This window comes from Corvus kubaryi, unplaced genomic scaffold (genome assembly GCF_017639235.1).
Source record: "Corvus kubaryi isolate FWS band 111438036 unplaced genomic scaffold, C.kubaryi_AGA036_p1.0 37341, whole genome shotgun sequence".
In the NCBI taxonomy this organism is placed as follows: domain Eukaryota; kingdom Metazoa; phylum Chordata; class Aves; order Passeriformes; family Corvidae; genus Corvus; species Corvus kubaryi.
This window is the reverse complement of record NW_024581112.1, coordinates 8,130,387-8,149,392: the sequence shown is the minus strand read 5'-3', so window position 1 is coordinate 8,149,392 and position 19,006 is coordinate 8,130,387. Positions and strand designations below refer to the sequence as shown.

Sequence of the window (19,006 nt, the reverse complement as noted above, 5' to 3'; positions counted from 1 at the left end):
GACCAGGTGCCAGTGACCCATTACAAGTGCGTGACTTGCCTGGTTTTGCAGAAATCACGGTATGCAGCCTCACTGGAGGCTTGCAATGCCTCTCCCACTAAGCCTGGCTTGAACTGGAAATCTTTTGTTCTTTTTGGCTCTACCCTCACTCACAGAAGTCAGGCTGTGCAGCCGGCATCCAGGCAACTGTGAAGCATCTGCAGATACAAAAGCAGAGGTGCCATGTCCTCACTGCACTCATTCCTGAAAATTTCATCCCTTCTTTTTGGAATTTATAATAATGGGCCTCACTTTTTACTGACATTTTCTTAGGAACTCTGCAAGGTGAAGGCAAAGCACTACCAAATCCCAAGGGTATAATTTTACCCCTGCTTTCTGGTGGCATTATAGATAAATCACCCTTTAGAGTGAGTTCAGCCCTATTTGTCTCCCTTCTCCACGCCCTTCCTATCAGATACTGGAACGCCTCAGCCTCCTTCCCTGTCTCCCAGCTCTTGCAAGATGTGCAGCTTCTTGCAGGAAGCCTCTCTACACCAGCGTTAAGTTACTAAGCAGCCGAGATAAAAGGTTCCCACCTTCATAAATAATCCATGTGGGCCAAATGGCTTGTGCTTGCTCGACAAACTCATGCATGAGAAACAGAAAGGGAAGAGACAAGCACTAACCCAGCAAGGAAAATAACCACCTCACGCCAATAAAGGTGGAAAGGAGATTCAGAGAAGCAAGAGAACAAGAGTAAAAAACAAGGAGATGAGCACCATCAAATACTTATTTTGTCTTTATTCACAAAGTGTCTGGAGACTGGTTTTGATTTAGCTAATTTACTCATTACAAGGAAGTTACCAGAGCTGCCTGGTACCTGCCAGCCCCTGGGTGACACTCAGCCCACACCTCTGATGGGTTTGCCCATGGTCATTTGCTGGCGTTGGAGGGATGTAGATGTGCAACCAGCATCAGAGGGACTGGTGAGCCCAGCATCAGTGGTCCCACTGCAAACACAGGGTGTGCAGCCCAGCAGTCACAGCCCAGGCAGCCTTTCTCAAGGGCTGCTGTACAAAGGGCAGCTCAGCTAAATGGGCTGTCCTGCAAATTAAGTTTCTGGGTAAGTTTGCCATTATAGAACAGCAGGACTTCAAGCTTCCAGAGCAGATGCCACACCTGTCCTTTGCTTCTCTGGCACCTGTCAAACACAGAGGCCCATCACTATGTGACAGGGGTGAATCCCTTCTGTTTGACAGGTTCTATGTCTAATAACTCTGCCTTGGGAGAGGAGCTCACTAGCCAGCACAGCAGACCCATTGGTGTTGGTATATCAATGTCCTTGAAGAAGGTGTCTGTGCCAAGAATCAGAATTGCACAGTAATGACAGTAACCTTTTCAGATGACAGAGCTGATGGTGAGCACAAATAGTGTCCCTGTGCTCTTTCTCTTAGGATGATCCAAAGACATTGGTAACGTGCAGATAAGGCAAAAAATACCCATTTGTGCCTGATTCACCACTGAGAAACCTCTCACTCCGAGCTGGTGCCAAACTTTTAAAGGGAGGCTTAATCCAGGGCAATGAGTCAGGTCTGGCACAGTTAGCTCAGGAGGTGTCAATAAGGACTTTAGGCAGGTACAAGTCCACCTCTGCTGTTTGTAAGCACTGGACAGAAACTGCTGCCACAGGGAGAGTGCCAGGCTGTAGACTTGCCACTCCCTAAATTACTGCATTCCTTCGACTGAACACAAGACCTGGGCCTGGCTGTCAAGCCTTGTTCCTTGTTCACAGGTGACCCTGGAGTCGGTACCAGATGCAGAAGGATGCATGGAGCAGTGCACAGGCTCCCTCCTCATGACACGCACCTCTTCCTGTCCTTGACAAGCTTTTGTCCTATGATTATGAAACAACCACATGTCACAGCCACAAAGCAAGAGAATGCAATGGCATCCCCAGTGCTTTGGAGATGAACAGAGTTCAGCAATTCATTTATTTAAATTGCCCAACTGACTGAGGAAGGGGACTATTCCCTCTGGTATACAAGCACAAACCGTCTCACACAGCCATTCTCCTTGTGTCCCAAGCCAAACCTCCCTGACCTTAGCTGTGATCAGGCCATCCCAGTTTCTTAGACTGTTTTGTGAAGCTGAACACAACAGATTTTGGCCACTGGAGTAGTGATGAGTTCCTGCTCCTTCAATGCAGTAAAAAACTGCTGCAGACACAAATTTAAAAAAGTGGGAGAGAGGATAGCATCAAAGCAAATTCATGCTCCTGCTCTAACTGTTTTCTCAGCTCTAGGATTTAATAAGAACAAGGGGGATCACTAAAAGGGATGAAAGGAGAGCTCCCAGAGTACAGACAGTGACCAAAGGAGTGAGTGAGTGAGTGAGTGAGTACACTGGATTCCTTGGGAGATAAAGTTTCATTGCTATGGAATCAATCTTCTGAGCTTCTCTTTGCAATTTTGTCTCATCTGGTGCCTCTCGAAATCAGTTTCCATTTGTCTGTCTGGTGCTAATTTTCCCTCATTTGCTGCATTGAAGCCATCATTAGAGGCACAGAGTGCCTGCAGTGCCTTTTTTCCCCCTTTCTTCAGTCACTCTCCTTAATATCTCTTGGTTTGTTAGCTCAGCTATCACTCAGTGGCAATCAGATGCTGCTGGTCTGATCTATCTGCCTCTGGGTGCCCCATCCCTCCAGTTCCCAAGGACACATTGCTGCCTGGGGTAGTTGCCTGGGGCAAGGGCCAGGGAGGTGCTTTAGAGCAATTGCCAACTTTTATCTGCAAGTTTTACAGCCCTTTCTGAGAGATGTTTGATATCTTTCTTGATTTCCATTTCAATTAGCTAATGGAAGTAACAGATAGAAGAGGAAGGGTTTGGACAGCATTGAAAATGTCCTCTGAGCTTCTGGTCTTTGCCCTCAAGGTGATTCAGGGTTTGTTTGGAGTCAGAAGCTGGCTCTCAGCTGTTGGCTTACAAAGAGTGCTACCTCTGCCCCCAGGAAGTGGATCTGTCCCTGCAGCCAGCAGCACAAATCCTCATGTCTGTTCCATATCCCTCTGGTGCTCGAGCACTCCAAGAGGTGCATCTCCCTAGGGACATGCCCCACCACAACATCCTCAAGCAGACGGCAGCCCCAGACCTTGCTTGCACACCCGTTCCTCCCGCTTGCTGCCAGATCACTTGGCAGTGAAAAGCCTGGCTGGGCTCTGGTGCACGATCTGCCCCACTAAGAGAGCACACACTGCGGGATGTGCTGGGTACGGGGGCCGTGTCAGCTGCAGCCCCATCCTGCAGCGTGGGAGGCTTGCCCTGGTGCCTGTCAGCAGCTCTGCTGTGCCAACAGCTGCCCCAGAAAAGCAGCTGAGCAGAAGAGCCCGGCACCACTAGCAGCAAGAGCAGATTGCTCCGGAGCGTGGCACGGTGCTCATCCCTGCTGTGTGCTGTGGTGGAAACGGCAGCGCTGCTCCTGCTCTGCCTCAGCCGCAGCCAGAGAGGCCGCACACCCACAGAGGTACCAGGGCGCTGTCACCAGCAGCTGCCTCCAGCAATGAACCTCTGCACATCTTCACTCCTGGGCCATGGGAAGAGCTCTGATCAGTGGCAGGAGGCTGTGCTGGAGGTGTGCGAGGCTCTGTGGTGGCAGGAATTTCAGGCTGAGTAAAGGATCGTTCATGGAAAGATGTGGTGGGCCCACCCCTCCCTTCACTAGACAGACAACCAACACACAAGCATTGGTGCTGGGAAGGGGGTGGTCTTGGCTCTGTTAGCCAAACCAGTAAAGTCAGCAGCCAGTGAGACGATCTGGGAGAGGTTTTACATGGCTGGAAGTTCTCAGGCCACTCTACAAATGGGTGATGGACCCCCAGGCAGGCAAGGCAGCCTTTATTTGAGCAGGCTTCCCAAACCACATTTCAAAGAGGATGCATAGTCTTAGCTCAAGCTTGCCAGCAGCTCGTGGGTGCTCTGGATGGCTGTTCAGTGCCTGTTTTCCACAACCTTTGCCAACTGAAGCCACTTCAAGTGAACAATATATTCCCTACAGGAATGCAGGGCCAGGACTGGAAGCCAGGTGCACTGTGAGGGACTGAAGCCCTGATGGATTCCTGCGCTTGTGTCAAGCGCCTCACTGACCCTCTGTCTGTGTGGCATCCTCAAGAGGCTCAGATCCAGGAGTGATTTCTCCATCTGGGAGGACTGCATTGCAAAATAGGTTGCAAGCTAACAAAACAGCCTGGGAGGCTGGGCTCCAAGAGATGGAAAACCCAGATTCACATGCTGAGCTGGCAGAAGAAGGTGGGATCACCCACTTCTACCAGTGACAGCTCCACAAACTCTCCCCCTGCTAGGACTGCATCCTGTCAACACAGGTATCAGGGGACTGCAACCTTAGAATCCTGGATAAAAACATTAGCACCCAAAGATGGGGCAGCAGCAGATCAATGCCGAGGTGTGATTTCTAAACCAAGCGTAAAGGATGCCTTGCTGCCCTCCAGCTCTGTAAAAATTTTGGAGTAGCTTTCAACTGGCAGAGTAACATTGTTCCTGGTCAGCTTTTTTTAATCATTTGTAATATTTCAAAAGACCTAAAATCAGATTTATCATCCAGGTTATTGGAGGGTATGACAAGTCTATTATGCGTTTCAATTAGTGCCTTCCTCCTTGTGGTAATGGTTCAAACATTTCTTCTTCTAGTTTCCTGGCCAATGCACCACTTTTAGGCTGAACTGGAAAGGTGACACTTTTGAAGAGGAAGCAGTAAATGTTCTCCAAACCATATGCTCTGAAAGTATTAAATACCAGAAAGTATTGTGTAAAGCTCATACTCTCCAACGTGTTCTCAAGTTTTTACAGATACCACACCTGCCATGTGTGGACAGAGTTCGTAAGACAGAAAACAGACCAGTAAAAAGGTGTTAGGTGCAGATATTTCTCTGGAAAGCAAAGCAATTTCCAGCTTTCAGATGAAAGCTCAGTTTGTTCTCAGTCAGTTTGCAGATGACACTAAGTGTGGCGATGTTGATCTGCTGGAGAGTAGGAAGCTCTGCAGAGGGATTCTGGTCGGGCTGGATTGCTGGGCTGAGAGCAACAGTAGGAGATTGTGAGTCCTGCCCTTCAGTCACAACAACCCCATGCAGTGAAACAGGCCTGGGGAAGAGTGCTGGAAAGCTGTCCAGCAGAAAAGGATGTGGGGGTGCTGGTTGACAGTGGCTGAACATGAGCCCAGGTGGCCAAGAAGGCCAATGGCATCCTGGCCTGTGTCAGCAATAGTGTGGCCAGAAGGATCAGGGCAGTGACTGTCCCTCTGTACTGGGCACTGGTGAGGCTGCACCTCAGGTTCTGGTGTTTTATCCATCACAGTTTGCCTCTCTAAATCCAGCTCTTTGCCCATTCTGACAATGTGTGCTTTGACAATGTGTGTGACTGGCAAAACCCAGTCTTGGCTGAATTGCAAGATTTTTTTATGGACACACGTTTTCCCATAGCCTTTGAGTACCATAACCCTTAACTAATTTCCAACTGCAATTTAGCTGTGTTTGAACATAGTTCAAATTCCTCAGTGAGAAAAGATGAAGAACACAGTCTCCAGAATATCTCATCACTTTCCTTTTCTGGAAATTTTGACTTATGGTAAGTGCTAGGAATTCAGATCATCATTTACTGGTAGGTCTGTATCACTGCTAGTGATTTCCTATGTTCCTTTTGCAGTGAGAATGTGGTGCATCTAATAACTGCCCATACAGATACAAAAAGCTTTTCATGGTGGTAAAAGCAGGAATTAATGTTAATGAGTGTGCTGTTAGCAAGGAGTACTATTGGTGTTAGGCTCACGCCTCACCAAATGCAAAACTTGTTTGTTAAGCAGATGCCAGTGTTAACAGCCAAATTCTCTTCCCATGGATAACTTAGTGTTAGTTAAATGTACCATTAAAAATGACCATTTAAAATGTTAATGAAAGGAGGGGTTGTACTTGCCAGGGTTTATCTTGTCTTCTTTTTAGCCTCAGCTTTAAGGTGGTAGAGGTAGAAAAGCAAAGACAGCTTTTCCAAGAGTGTTCAGAACACACACACTGGAAGAGGTGAAGCCCTGGTAGTGCTGGTGTCATTCATGTACAGCACCACAAACCCGGCCTGTTTCCACCTCAGTGACCAGCCAGTAAAGCTCAGTACTGACCTTAGCATTCATAGAGCACAGTGGTACCCCTGCCCTGGCACTCTGGCCACCAACTCTGCTGTGATCCTCCATGCTGCACTTCCTGGCTCTCCCAGCACCGTGGAAAGGAACGATGGTGATGGAGGAGGGTTCATATCCCATTGCTTCTCTTTGGTCTCACATAGCAAAGGTGTGGTAAGTGCTACTCGCGTTCATGTTCACCGTCCTGCTTGCACCTCGTGCTCAGTGATGCACCTCTGCTTAGCCCACTGTTTGTGCTGAGCTTCTGACAGCTCCACTTTTATTTAATTTCATGCCATTTAAGAAACAAGTCTGTACTCTACTGGAAACCAGGCTTACATCGTCCTATGTGTTATGCTCCAGAAACAAAATTAGGTATAACTTTTCATAGAATATACCCCTGTTTTGTATGCAGGTCTCGAGTCTCTGCCCCAGTGAACTGTAAATAGGCAACAGGAGAGACAGTGGAAGGTGACAGAGGGGCAGTGAAGGCACCATATAGGTGTGAACAGAGCAAAACCAGAAATACGAAGGCCTGGTTTTCTTGCTCTAGCAGTGACCGAGGATGAGACCACCTTTCAGAGCTCCCTTTCAGAGCTGCAGCCAGGCTCTCCTGCAGCCCAAGCTGAGCCTGACCATGTGCAGCCTCGTGCTGCTGCCCTGGTGCTGGGTGCAAGCACACGCTGCCCTGTGCAGTAGCACAGTTAGCTGTGTCCCTGGGGGACACCAGGAAGTAGAGATTCTCGCACTGGGAGAAGGACAGTGATGCCAGGCTGTGAGAGACAGGTGGCACTTACATGCTGAAGAGAGCCCCCATTGTGGTTATTTGGCTGTAGATGTCCGGGGTTTTCCAAAGCTCACATTTAAAATGCCCAGGTGCTGCTTTCTCCTTCGACCAGGTTTTTCCTGCATCTTGGTTTCTTCACCCCTTTGGCTGGTTTTCCTTGTAAAATTGCCCAGACTACTCTGCTGCCCTCTCCCTCCTGCTCCCTTCTAACCTATTCCTTTCATGCCTGCTTGTGCCCATGGTACAGGACTCCTGCCCCTCTCCCCCTTGTCCCAGCTGCCCTCATTCCAAGCCCCATGACCTCTCCATTCCCTTGCTTCCCCACTCCCTCCTTGTCATAATGCCTGGCCTTTCCAGTGCTGCATCCTGCTGTTTTCTGGCCAGCATTTCCTGCCTCTTTCTCCACCACCCTCCTTCTCTCTGTCCACCATCTCCACCATCATGCTGTCTTTTGGTGCTCATGTCCTGTGCTTGCCTAAGCAGCTCAGCCTCAACCGATTCCATCCATCAGCTTCCTTGTTTTTCCCCTCCTGGGACTGCAGCCTTGATCCCAAACTTTATCTGCACACACACATACAATCATGCAATTTACCTAATTAAAAAAACCCCAAAACAAACAAGAAGCTGAAGGCAAATGCTGACTTCAGGGCTGTGCACTGCAGTTTTGCCTATGGCACTTCTCCTCTCCTCCTGGCAGCCCCATTTCACATCTGTTTCCAGCCAGCCTGCTCTCTTCATCCCCAGGCACTGCACTGCAGGGGCCGGACTGCTTGGGGTGACACAGCACCCTCAGTCCCAGGCCACTGGCCCCTGCCCCACTTGCAGTCCTGTACCACCCTGCCCCTCCAAGGAAGGTGAGGGAAGGGGTAGCCTGGCCCACATTCCCCCTGTAGGCTGGCAAGTCATCACTAGACATGATCAGAGAGGAGACAAGCCAGAGTATGCAAGGAAGGGAGGGGAAATGAAGAAACATTACCTCCTTTTCACGTTTATTTAATTTTTGTATTTTTTTGTATTTTTTTTAAGATCACAGAAGAGCAGAGCATTCATACATGTAAAGAAACAGAAACGAGATAACAGAAGTTAAATACATTGAGAAAAGAAAAAATAAAAAGCTTTTTTTTTTGTTTATCACTGGGTTTTGTTCATTTGTTTGTTGAGTTGTTTAGTGTTTTTGATCGGTTCTTTTACACACACACTTGCGCTTTTAAAACTTTCTTTCACAGAGCTAGTTTCAAAACCAAAACAATGGCAAAAAATAAAATGGCCATTTTCTCGTTTCGTTAAAGAGAAGTTCAGCTCATGTCTACAGTGCTGGGGAAAAATAGATATAAAGATATAGATATATATATATATTTATATGTATATAACACTGTTAATGAGGAGAGTTCTAACCACCCCACCGTGTAGCAAGAAGAAGGGACTGGCCTTCATTCTCAAGGTCTAGAGGATGAATCTTGGCTCCAGCTGGGAAGGCTGAATGATTTTGGGAGGTGACAGTGGCACCGCGGAGGCAGGTTCCTGCTCTGTGCCCCCTCCTCCCTTTCCTGGCACACACGTGTGCTGCCGCAGGCACAGGCATGCACACGCCTTCTCCTGGCTTCCTCAGGAGGTCACCACGTAGCTGTGTGTCACAGACAGAGCCACCGCTAGCAGCAGGTGGCTGAGTGCCCGCCTGGCTGAGTGTGATGGAGAGCGCGGGGAAGGAGAGCGCCCCACGAGCACTCCTGTAGCATGTGCAAGGTGGAGCTCACGGGGTGTGCGTATGCGCCTGTGCGTGGCCGAGTGGGGAGCAAATGTCACAGTTCTGGAGAAGGACAGCCTCATTGGGATGTGCTCTCCTCACTGGCTGGCTCCTAGGTAAGTCTTGCTCCTCGTTTCCACCCATGACCCCTCTGTTACGTACAGAAACATCCATACGCCTTTCCTCAGGACACGGCTGGAGCCACCGCGATGTCACACTGCTTTACTCGCTGAGGCTCATTTTTCTGCATGGTGAGCATGCCCTGGGAGGCCAGGAGGGAGCTCCTGATGCACCATGAGGACAGGCAGGGAAAGAAGGGCCCTCCTGGGATGAAATCTCTGCCCCTTTCCCAGCTGTGCTGCCCAAGGAGCCCTGCTGCTCAATGCAGCCCCCACCACCCGTGCTGCAGTCATGTCCCCTGTAACTGCTCCTTCCTTCTCTGCTGCCTGGGCACTTCTACAAGGCTTGCAGGGCAGTCTGAGTTGCTGTGGCACCAGCTAACCCAAGCCTGCAGCAAGTGAAGGACCCTTTGCTTCCCACCTGCCTGGGCTAATCAGAAGAACTGTTCCTCTTGCCCAAGCCCTGCCTTGGCAGGTCTCCTCACCTCACCCCATCACACTGACGGACAGAGGGCCATACCAATATACTCTCACCAAGATGAGTTCTGCTCCCCTGTTACGGCAAGTGAACCAACAAGCAAGCACCATATATTGCCCTAATGGGAGCCAACCATTAGGCAAAATTTTGGGGGCTGTGGGAGCTGCCCGATCATTGTTCTAGCAAGTTACAAGAAGGAAAAGTGAAAGAGGTTTTAATGGTGTGACACAGCTCTTAGTCAGCAGAGTCATGCAATTAAAAAAAATCATCTTCTGGGCATCCCACTGGATATGAAGCCACTCTAAGATTAGCGTTGAGAGGCCATGGTCTCCTCGCTGATGAACCTGAGAGTTCTGCGCATGGACGATGGACAGCACTCATCCCTACCCTTTTCCACCGGCATCACATCTTGGAAATTACCATCCAGTTTCTCCATCACTTCCCTGCCTCAAGTTTTGCTCTTCCCATAGGACAGTTTGCTCCCGGCATCCCTAACTCAAGAAGTTTTGTGTCCTTGAGTCAGAGAAGCAGTAAGATTGTGCACCATCAGGAGAGCGAGAGAGAGAGAGACGGAGAAAGAGAGAGAACTGCTCACCCCCCAGGCACCTCCTCTGTCATACTGTCTTGGTCAGCCATCCCCCATGTCAGTTGCTACATCACATCAAGCACCATGATGATTTGGGCTGCAGGTCAGTGTGCTTGGAGGAGAGGAAGCAGAGGTGTGAGGGGTTGGGAGGAGATGAGGTGTTTCCCTGTGCCCATAGATTCCCTCACCAGGGAAGGGCGAAGTGATGAAACACTGCACAACAATTGAGCTGAAATATCAACCTGCTGGTAGGGCTGTGAAGGACTCTAGCATAACTCCTCTGACTTCCCAGATCCTCTTGTTTCATCAGGACTCGCTGCTGCTCCCCCAAATTCCTTCCAGATGTGTAGCTTCCACTCAGCCTGGAGGCCACATGGCTTTTGATGGTGGCTTTGTCCATGCTGTGTGCTTGGACTTTCAAAATGGGGTTGCTCAGACAGGTGGCCTGGGGGCATGGTCTGGATGCACCTGGAGCTGAGAAGCTGGTGGGGCTTGGATGTTCTTTGACCAAAAGTGGGGTAAGCAGCAGTGCACGCGCGATCTGCCCAAGTGGTGAACAGTCAGTGGCGTGAGAAAGATGTGCAGACAAAGACTAACTCTCGACACAATGCATGTCACCAATGAAATCTCCATGAATGGCACATTCACATGCACTCGGGGCTAGCATGGGGCGACACAACTTCACTGGTGAAGAAAGCGGGTACGGGGGAGGAGGAGAGGGTGCATCACTGAGCAACGAGCCCGCAAGTGCAGGGCTGCAAACAAACAGAAATGAACACAACTGCCAAGATACAGGTGTCGGCTGGAGCATCCCACGTTGCCCTTCCCAGCCGTTCAGAGACAGGTGTTTGCTTCGTTTTCCATCTGACCAGGCACACGCTCCAAGCGACATGCTACAATCATGCATGGAGTTCATGTGGCTCGGGGTGGCTGCATTTCCCCTGTCCAGTTCCTTTCAGAAAGACTTGCCTTCACCCCTCCTCTCAGTCATCCGAAAAGGGTTAGAAATCTGCTAGTGATTATGGGGCCATATATGAAATCTAAGTTTTTGTTCCTCTGCTTGGACATTACCAGACATCTCATATAACTCTTGTAATATTTACAAACCAGTAGAAGAAGTACAATTTTTTTTCCATTTTGTTCATATCTTTTTATAACACTAAATGTTAAATCTTCATCAATCAAACACAATTACACTGACAAGCTCGAGGAACTGGTGTCCCATTCCAAACTCCCATCTTCCCTGGTCCCCAACCAGCTGAGAGGCAGCAGGAAGCAAGAACACAGCTTTTTGGGAGGTGATGGGAAAGACAGCAATGTAAACAGGGAGAAGAGATGATGAGGAGAAACAGTTTCAGAGAGAAGGGCCTGAGACATGAGGAAACCCATTGCAACATCTCCGTCAGAGGGTGGAGGGAGAAAGAATGGGAAAAAGCATAGGACCTTGCCTTTGTTTCCTATATTCATCTGGGCTCACCTCTTGACAGGTGCTCTGAGCGATCCCTGCTTGAGTTCAGGAGAAATGGGGGGATTTTTGCAGCACCCTGTGAGGCACACTACAGCTCACAGGATTAGATTCTTAGAGAAAATCAAGCTCCAACCTACCCAGGACTTCCCCCAGCCCTGCTAGGAACAGACATTGCCAGGAGTGGGGTTCCCAGCACTGCTGCAGACAACAGGCATACTTGGTGTTGGTGGCTTTTCTCAGAGAGGTCTGCAATTAACTGGCTTTCACTGTTTCACAGCCAGGCAACAGAGGCAAAGACCTGCCCAGGGCCTGCAAGAAAGACCAGATCCCAGCACTGGGGCTGGGGCCGTTTCCCCCATTAATGAGCAAGTGGCTTTAAAAAATGGATGCCCTGCTTTTGACATTTAAAGAAAACATCCCCTCAAAACTCCTTCAGATGTGACAGAAACAGATGTGACATAATGAGGTGCCGAGACTTGATGACCACAACCACACCATAGGGGTCTGATGTGTGTGACCCCAGTGCCTAGGAGCGACCCCACAGTGACAAAAACACATGCAGAGGGTGCTACCGTAGCAACCAGGTTGACATCAAAGAACCTAAAGTGGGCTTGACTCAGCCCTGAGGAACAGCCTGTCACAGCAAGGCACTGCGGGCTCCCCACCTTTATCAACAAGCCCGTGCCAATAAACCCTGGCATAGGTATAGCCCCGAGCAAGAGCAGTGTGGTGTTTTCCCTCATGCCAGTGTGCTGGAAAGGGTGCAGGTCCCAGACCTGGTTTCTGGGACCAGCTGACGGCTGTACCAGGGGAAAGAGGAGCCCTGTTGCAGCAGAAACTCTGGACTTGTTACTAAGACGGAATTACATGGCCCTCCTGAAGGTTAGGCACGAGGACTGGGATGTCTGAATGCTCTGAAGAATACATTTTTTCCTGGGCTGACACACACCAGTCTCCAAAGGAGATGCCCAAGTCCCATCAACGACTGCCCTTTCTTGGAGGAAAGGGAGCCATCCCTGGATGCCTTGGGTGGATTTCAAGCACCAGTTGCCCACTTGCAACTTGCACTCTCTTGCAGGTATGGCTTCTGGGTCTGGAGGAGCATAAATTACCACCATCCAATCCCACAGCAGCTCTACACCAACTCTTACAATGCCAAAACTTCAGCCTTTCACGTCTCTCTTCAATAAATTTCCTTGCTCTTTGGCTGCCTGGGAGGAGCCCTTGACTGCCTGCTTAATTGCGTGCCTGCTGCTTCCTGGAAGAGCTGAGCTCAGCAGCGAGGGGACAGCGCCAGCAGTGCCGCAGTAAGGCGAGAGCACCACGCTGAGCGCAGGGAGAAACCTCACCGGACTGTGCCCCACCCACGCAAAGGGGGGGCCGGGCTCGCAGGCAGCAATTCCCGCTTTGCTTCCCGGCAGGGGAGCACCTGGCGGGTATTCCCTCCCGCACACTGCAAGGCCAAGCTGTTTCCCCCTTGCCTGCATGTGAGCACGGCTGCCAAGCGTGCTGCCACTTGCCCCAGTGCCCAGGGCAAAGACAGAGGAGCAAACTGGCTGCTGCTTGAAAGCTCAGTGGCTGAGCACCTGTAAAGCACTCTGCTGTCGTGGCATGGTAACTCCATTTGTGTGGGCTAAATCAAGCTCTTCCCTGCACATCCCTCTCTCCAAAAAAGGCCTACCTGATAAACCCTGCATTTTATCAACTTTACTGCTGGTGGATACTATGGCTCGTGACTGGCCAGGGGACACAGGAGTCTTCTCCCCTCTGCCCCGACCCACACACAGGCACTGCAGCCCCTGCTCACTCTGGCTCCTGCAGCAGACCTTGTGCTGTTGTGGTAAATCCAGCCACCACCCAGCATTTTATCAGTCCTGTTTCTCACAACCTTCTCTCCCCTCCTCACTTGGGAGCCACTAAAGCATCTCTTGCTGGCACCTCTGTATGTGATTCTGCTGTGGGAAGTGCAATGGCGAGCGAGAGTGCTCTCCAGCAAGACCAGCACCTTTGAGATAAGAGAAGAGCAGGGAAAATTGTGCTGCCTGCTTCTTTGCTGCACCACTTTAAGCTCCTTCTTTGTAAGCCCAGGATTTTGGACCTGATATTTATTTCTTACATTCACAGGTCCCGGACATTTTCTGACCCAATTTCTTTGAAATGTGGAATTTGCAGTGAGTTTTGTAATAGCAGTGGTGTCCAGCACACACACATGCACATATACACACACACTCACCCTTACACAGCCTACATTTCCTTTTATACCAGGGAGGACAGTAAGAACAAAACCAACAAGGCAACAAAAAAGGGTATTGGCTCTATTTTTACATGATTACCAAAATGGTTAGGAATGCCAGATTGTGGTTTTCATGTTGAGGTATCATTCCTACACACGCTATACCTAAAAGGAGTGGCTGCTTGGTGATGTCCAAGGTCTCATCACTCACATCCCACCAGCCCAGCCGCCCATCCCCAGGAGGAATGGTGGCCGCACTCTTCAGTCCATAGGTTGTGGGCCAGTCCTGGTTTCTTCTGCTTGCTTGGACAATTGCAGGAGTGCACACCCCCATGCGCGTGCGCGAGCACTCATGCATGGCACAGGCTGCTATGCTGGTACTTGGAGGCTGAGAGCCAAACAGGTTGGAGGTGGGAGAGGAAAAAAGCCTAGACAAGGGTGCAGACTGACTCTTGCAAACAAGGTGGCCAGAAGACAAAAAGCCAGTGAGGACACAGGAGAGGGGACACCATGTGAACCTTTGTTGCAGCTGCCCTGCTCTCCTCATCTCACTTCTCTGCCTAAGGGATCTCTCTGCATCTTGTCTCACACTTACAAGGCAGGACATTATCTACAGCAGGATGAGCATATGTACACATGGACTGTTCGTTTTGCATGCTTAGAGAGAGCAAGAGAAAGAGAGAGAGTGAAGACAGAGCAAGAGCCACACATGCATGCACGCACGCACACAGGCATACACAGGAGAAAGAGAAAGACACCTGGTTGAACTGGGGGGGGGGAAGAGGATTTAAAAAAAAAAAAACCAAAAAAGAAAAGTAGGCTTTCAGTAGAGTTGACGCAGCCTTAGTTCAGGCTAGTGAGGGCGATGTTGCATGAAGGAGGGGACAGGAAAGAAGGTGTTTAACAAGGGCTGGGTGCACATGAGCGCAGGGTGAAGTGAAGAGAGGAAGGGGTTCTTCACAGGACACCAGTGTGCAGAGAGCTTCAGGTGACTTGCTCTGGTTTGTGGCTTTCTTTTTTTTTTTCTTTTCTCTTTTTTTTTTTTTTTTTAAATTTGTTTTTAAAAGTATGAACTGGCTGAGCATTAGCTCACAAAAATGACCCAGGGCATCCAAAAAGTTAAATGGCTATAGACACCGAAGCAAAGACCTCTTTCTGCAAAAGAAAGAAAGAGGAGGAAGGAAGGAAGGAAAGTGAGGGAGTATGGAAAAGAGGAAGGAGGAGAGAAAAGAAAAGGGATCTTCTGTTTGATTGGCTTTGCAGGTTTTGTTGGATTGTTTACATTGCAGCATCCTCCGGCGACACGGTCCTTGCTGGTGCCCCATTCTCCCCTTGCTTTGTATTGCCTCCTAGGCAGTCGATGACTTGACAGCTGGCTTTTCAGGTTTTGGATTAAATGTTGCTGAGTCTTCTTTGCTGTAATTTTTCCTCTCCCCCCTCTTCGCTCCTGAACACACAAAAGTTGTGAAAGAAACAGTCGTCTCTCTCTCTCCCCCCCCTCTTTTTTCTCTCTCCCCTCTCTTCGCTCTGTCTCCTGTATAACGCGTTTTGTTTTGTGTGTTGTTGTTGTTGTGTTGTTTTTTTAATTATTATTAATATTATTATTTTTAATTCTGATTTGTATTAACATTTGCTGAGTAGGCAGAGCAGGGATGCTGCCAGAAGCCACAGTGGGACGGCCAAACTCATGGAGCCGTTGTCTACTCTCCCTGTGCCGGGTCCTGCAGGGTGCGAGAAGGGAGAGAAAAGAAGACAAGATTACACAAGGCTGGGTGAGGTGGGGGTGACACAGGAACACAGCACTTCAGTCCCATGCTGCTCCTGCAGTGCTGGGTTTGGGCTTCAGGGCACAGCTGCCTTCCCACCCTGGTGAGCCTCCCTCCAGCCCAGCTACAGGCTGCTGCCTGCCAGCTCGTCAGCATCCTCCTTCCCTCTGCTTACACTCCAATGGCATGTGGCTCTCCCTAAACAACACTCAGGCTGGAGGAGCAGGGCCTGGAGCATGCAGGAAGGTTCAACCCTGGCTACTGACCACATCCAAACCCCTGCTGTGCCTCCAGCTGGGAGCTGCTGGCCTTCCAGCGCAGGGATATGGTTCACACCTTTGCAGATGCAGCCCCTGGTCACCACCCCCACACCTGCCCGCTCCACCACCTTCTCAGTGCCAGGACTCGTTGTAATTCTGTGCAGTGGCCAGTGCCTGTCTGCAGGCAGACACCAGCTCTACAGGAGCTGATTCATCACAGTGGTCCGATCAATAAAACATGGGCCCAACCAGCAGACACCTCCCTTCCCTGCCAGGGGCTGCACCGTAATTATTTGTGTCTGAACTGGGGTGGAGGAAGGCTTTGCTGTTGCACTTACAGCCCTGTGGCATGACACCTATGGGGTGAGGGTGCAGGGTGTGCCAGGGAGGTTGATTTTTCGTAAGGGTGGGAAATGAAGCTGCACGTGTGTGCGTGCGCATCCACAGGCTCCGTCAGAGGGGGCAGGGAGGAGCGCACTGCTGCAGCAACAAATAATGCAGCCTCGCTCCAGGAATATTAAGTGCTAACACTCCTGACATCTTCTCATTCATCCTCTCATTTACGGGTTCCCTTTCCTGGATGGCTTTAACGGCAGTGATGCTGTTTTAAATTCACCCTGCAATCCCAAGCCTCGGCAGCCTGTCTTTAGAACTGGTCAGGGAGGTGTACATGGCTGTGGTTCTGTAAATGCATGCTCACCATGTATGTGTGCACATAAAGTACTCGTATACATGTGCATGCATGCACCTGTACGTGGACATATATACACATACGTGTGTGTCTATGCAATGTTTTACACAGAAGGTGTGCAGGAAGATGCTGAAGAGTGGAGGTGGAGATGAGTTTTTATGTTGGAACTGATCCTGCTGTGGAAGAAAGAAGTCATGCTAACTACCAAGAAAAGCTGTTTCTGATGGCAGAGGGGAGCCAAAAAAAAATTTTATAAAAGGCCCTGTTCAAGAGAACTCCATGAGACTGAAGTACAACTGCTCCCTCACAGCCTGCAGAGGCGAAGAGCCCCACTCTCCTGGGTGGAGTTCAGGTGCCACAGGCTTGCTCAGCAGCACGGTCTCTATTAAACTTGAGCTGGTAACTAAAAGGCAGCAAATCAAAGAAGGATGTCTCCAGAGTCCCTCAAATTCCACTGCATTTTCATTTGTCTGATTTCTTCCTAATGTAGCTGATCACTTACTAGAGTAGTTGTTTGTGCCCCAGTTCTGTTCTTTCATTATTAAGTATGTGCTGATTTGTGTGGAAAATTTATATTCCATCTATGGCTTCTTTTTCAGCTAGCCCACGTGCATCTTTTGTGGCTTGTCACACAAATCCTACTACACTGGTTTTTTTTACTCTTTTTATTTCCTCCTCTATGCTCAGGAACAAGTTTCAGTTCAGCTACTACCCCTACCTCACCTATGTTTCAGAAAAAGCATCTCTCACAGTCAAATAACTGTGGGGAAGCTCTTTGGGACCATTTGCATCCCTTTTTGGCACAAAACATGACTCCTCTGGCACAGCAAATAAACAAGAGCACACCAGGCAGGGTGTGTTCCCTACAAAAATGTTCAGCCACCACATTTTTACTATTTGGCTTCGATACTATTTGTCTTAACTCATACATGGACATGTACATAACACACACGTGGCAACCATCCTCCTCTTTGCCACTTTTCTAGGGTGCCCACGCAACCAGAGCAAAGGCATGTGCACCAATGGTGGCATGCAATGCACAGGCAAGGGGATATTTGGCTTTGGCTGGGTACCTCTGCCTCAATACATCGAAATGCACAGATCAGAGTTTGTGAGCTTGGTGGGGACTGGGGGCAGAGGCATGGTATGGTGTGGTAGTGATGTGGTGAAGAGATGAGCCTCTGCAATATCTAGGTATAAGAGAGGACACACAAAGACAGGTGGTGTGATGGAAGACTTGGGAGAGGGTCACACCAGCTTCTGTTCTGCTTGAGCTTGTGTGTCTAAGTTTGAGGGCATCTGACAAGCCAAAACTCCCATCTCCAGAGATGAAAAATAATGTGTTACATGTTCTCATGGCTGCCTGTGTGTCCCAGTCAGATGGTGGGGCTGGCTACAGAAACCTCTCCACGTGCAGTCCTGATCACCTTCTGTGCCACACCACAGGCTAACCCCAGCAGCTGTTCTCACCAGCAGGCTGTGCAGGTGTTGGGCAGTGTGTTAGGCTGACTGGGAGGACTGGGATCCAGTGTGGTCTCTGCACATAACCCTGGGGGCCACATGGAATCTCTGGGTTTGACAGCACAGCTAGCTAGAGTACATGCCACGGGTGCTACATTTCCTGTCACAAGTACTGAAAACTCCGGGAAGGTCATAGTTCTATCACAAAATAATGTCTTGGGGGACAACAACTGCTCAAGCGTAATAAGAAAGAGAGTGAAAATGCTGGAAGAAAATAAAATATTTGTCTTTGAGCGAAATTTTGTGCAGGAAATAGCATCCATTTTCAATTCATTCTATCACTGTCACCCTTCCTTCCCAGCCACACCTCAGGCTGTGCCAGCCCATGTTTGCATGATGACCTCTCCATGTGCGTGCATGAGCAGCTGCTGCTGTGGGCACCGAGGAACCCATACGGCCACGGGTGAGCGCCCACGCTGGGGGCAGCGCCGGCCTCCACAGCGGCCACGGTGTGCTGCAGAACCCGCACACCCCACCCCTGCACACTGCCCTCCGCAGGCGCGCCCACCCCCAGCGTGCACGCGTGGACAGGCACGCGTGGGCACAGCTCCCCCAGGCGTGCACACGCACGCCGCAGACGCCAAGCCCCTGAGCGCACAGACTCCCCGCAATCCCCCATCCCTGCAGCCCCCAGGGCACAGACCCCTGGCAATCCCCCCGCCCTGTAGTCCCCTCACCGTGCCCGCACATCCCCTCGCCATCCCTGTCCCGCAGCCCCCATGTCACAGGCCCCTCGCCATCCCCCACATCCCCTCGCCATCCCGCACATCCGCTCGCCATTCCGCACATCCGCTCGCCATCCCCCACATCCCCTCGCTGTGCCCGCGCATCCGCTCGCCATCCCGCATATCCCCTCGCCATCCCGCACATCCGCTCGCCATCCCGCACATCCCCTCGCGGTGCCCGCACATCCGCTCGCCATCCCGCACATCCCCTCGCCACCCCGGTCCCGCATCAGCAGCGGTGCGGTCTCCGGCGCCCTCTGGCGGCCGCCGCGCGGAGCCGCCCCCGAGCTCTGCCCGGTGGAGCCCCCCCAGAAACCCCCCCGGCCACCCGGCTGCCCTCCCCTGCTCCCTCTCCGCTGGCACCGGGGGCTTCGAGGCTGTCCCTGTGGTCTCCCGCTTCGGTACCCTTGAGCCTGTGCTCTGGGAATTTGCTGTAATATCCCGGGCTATTCATCCCCCGGCAATTGG

The 19,006-nt window shown here is 50.6% G+C and overlaps 1 protein-coding gene across 3 annotated transcripts in view; it reads right to left on the bottom strand.

The window, feature by feature from the left end:
* Positions 1-8,124: 8,124 nt before the first annotated feature.
* Positions 8,125-19,006, bottom strand: part of LOC121666325 (limbic system associated membrane protein) — a 1,004,233-nt gene continuing 993,351 nt past the window's right edge. For all 3 annotated transcript variants that reach the window (XM_042031779.1, XM_042031778.1, XM_042031780.1), the window contains one exon: positions 8,125-15,296. In XM_042031779.1, the coding sequence (XP_041887713.1) occupies positions 15,199-15,296 (98 nt within the window). In that variant the 3' untranslated portion in view covers positions 8,125-15,198. The remainder of the gene's footprint in view (positions 15,297-19,006) is intronic.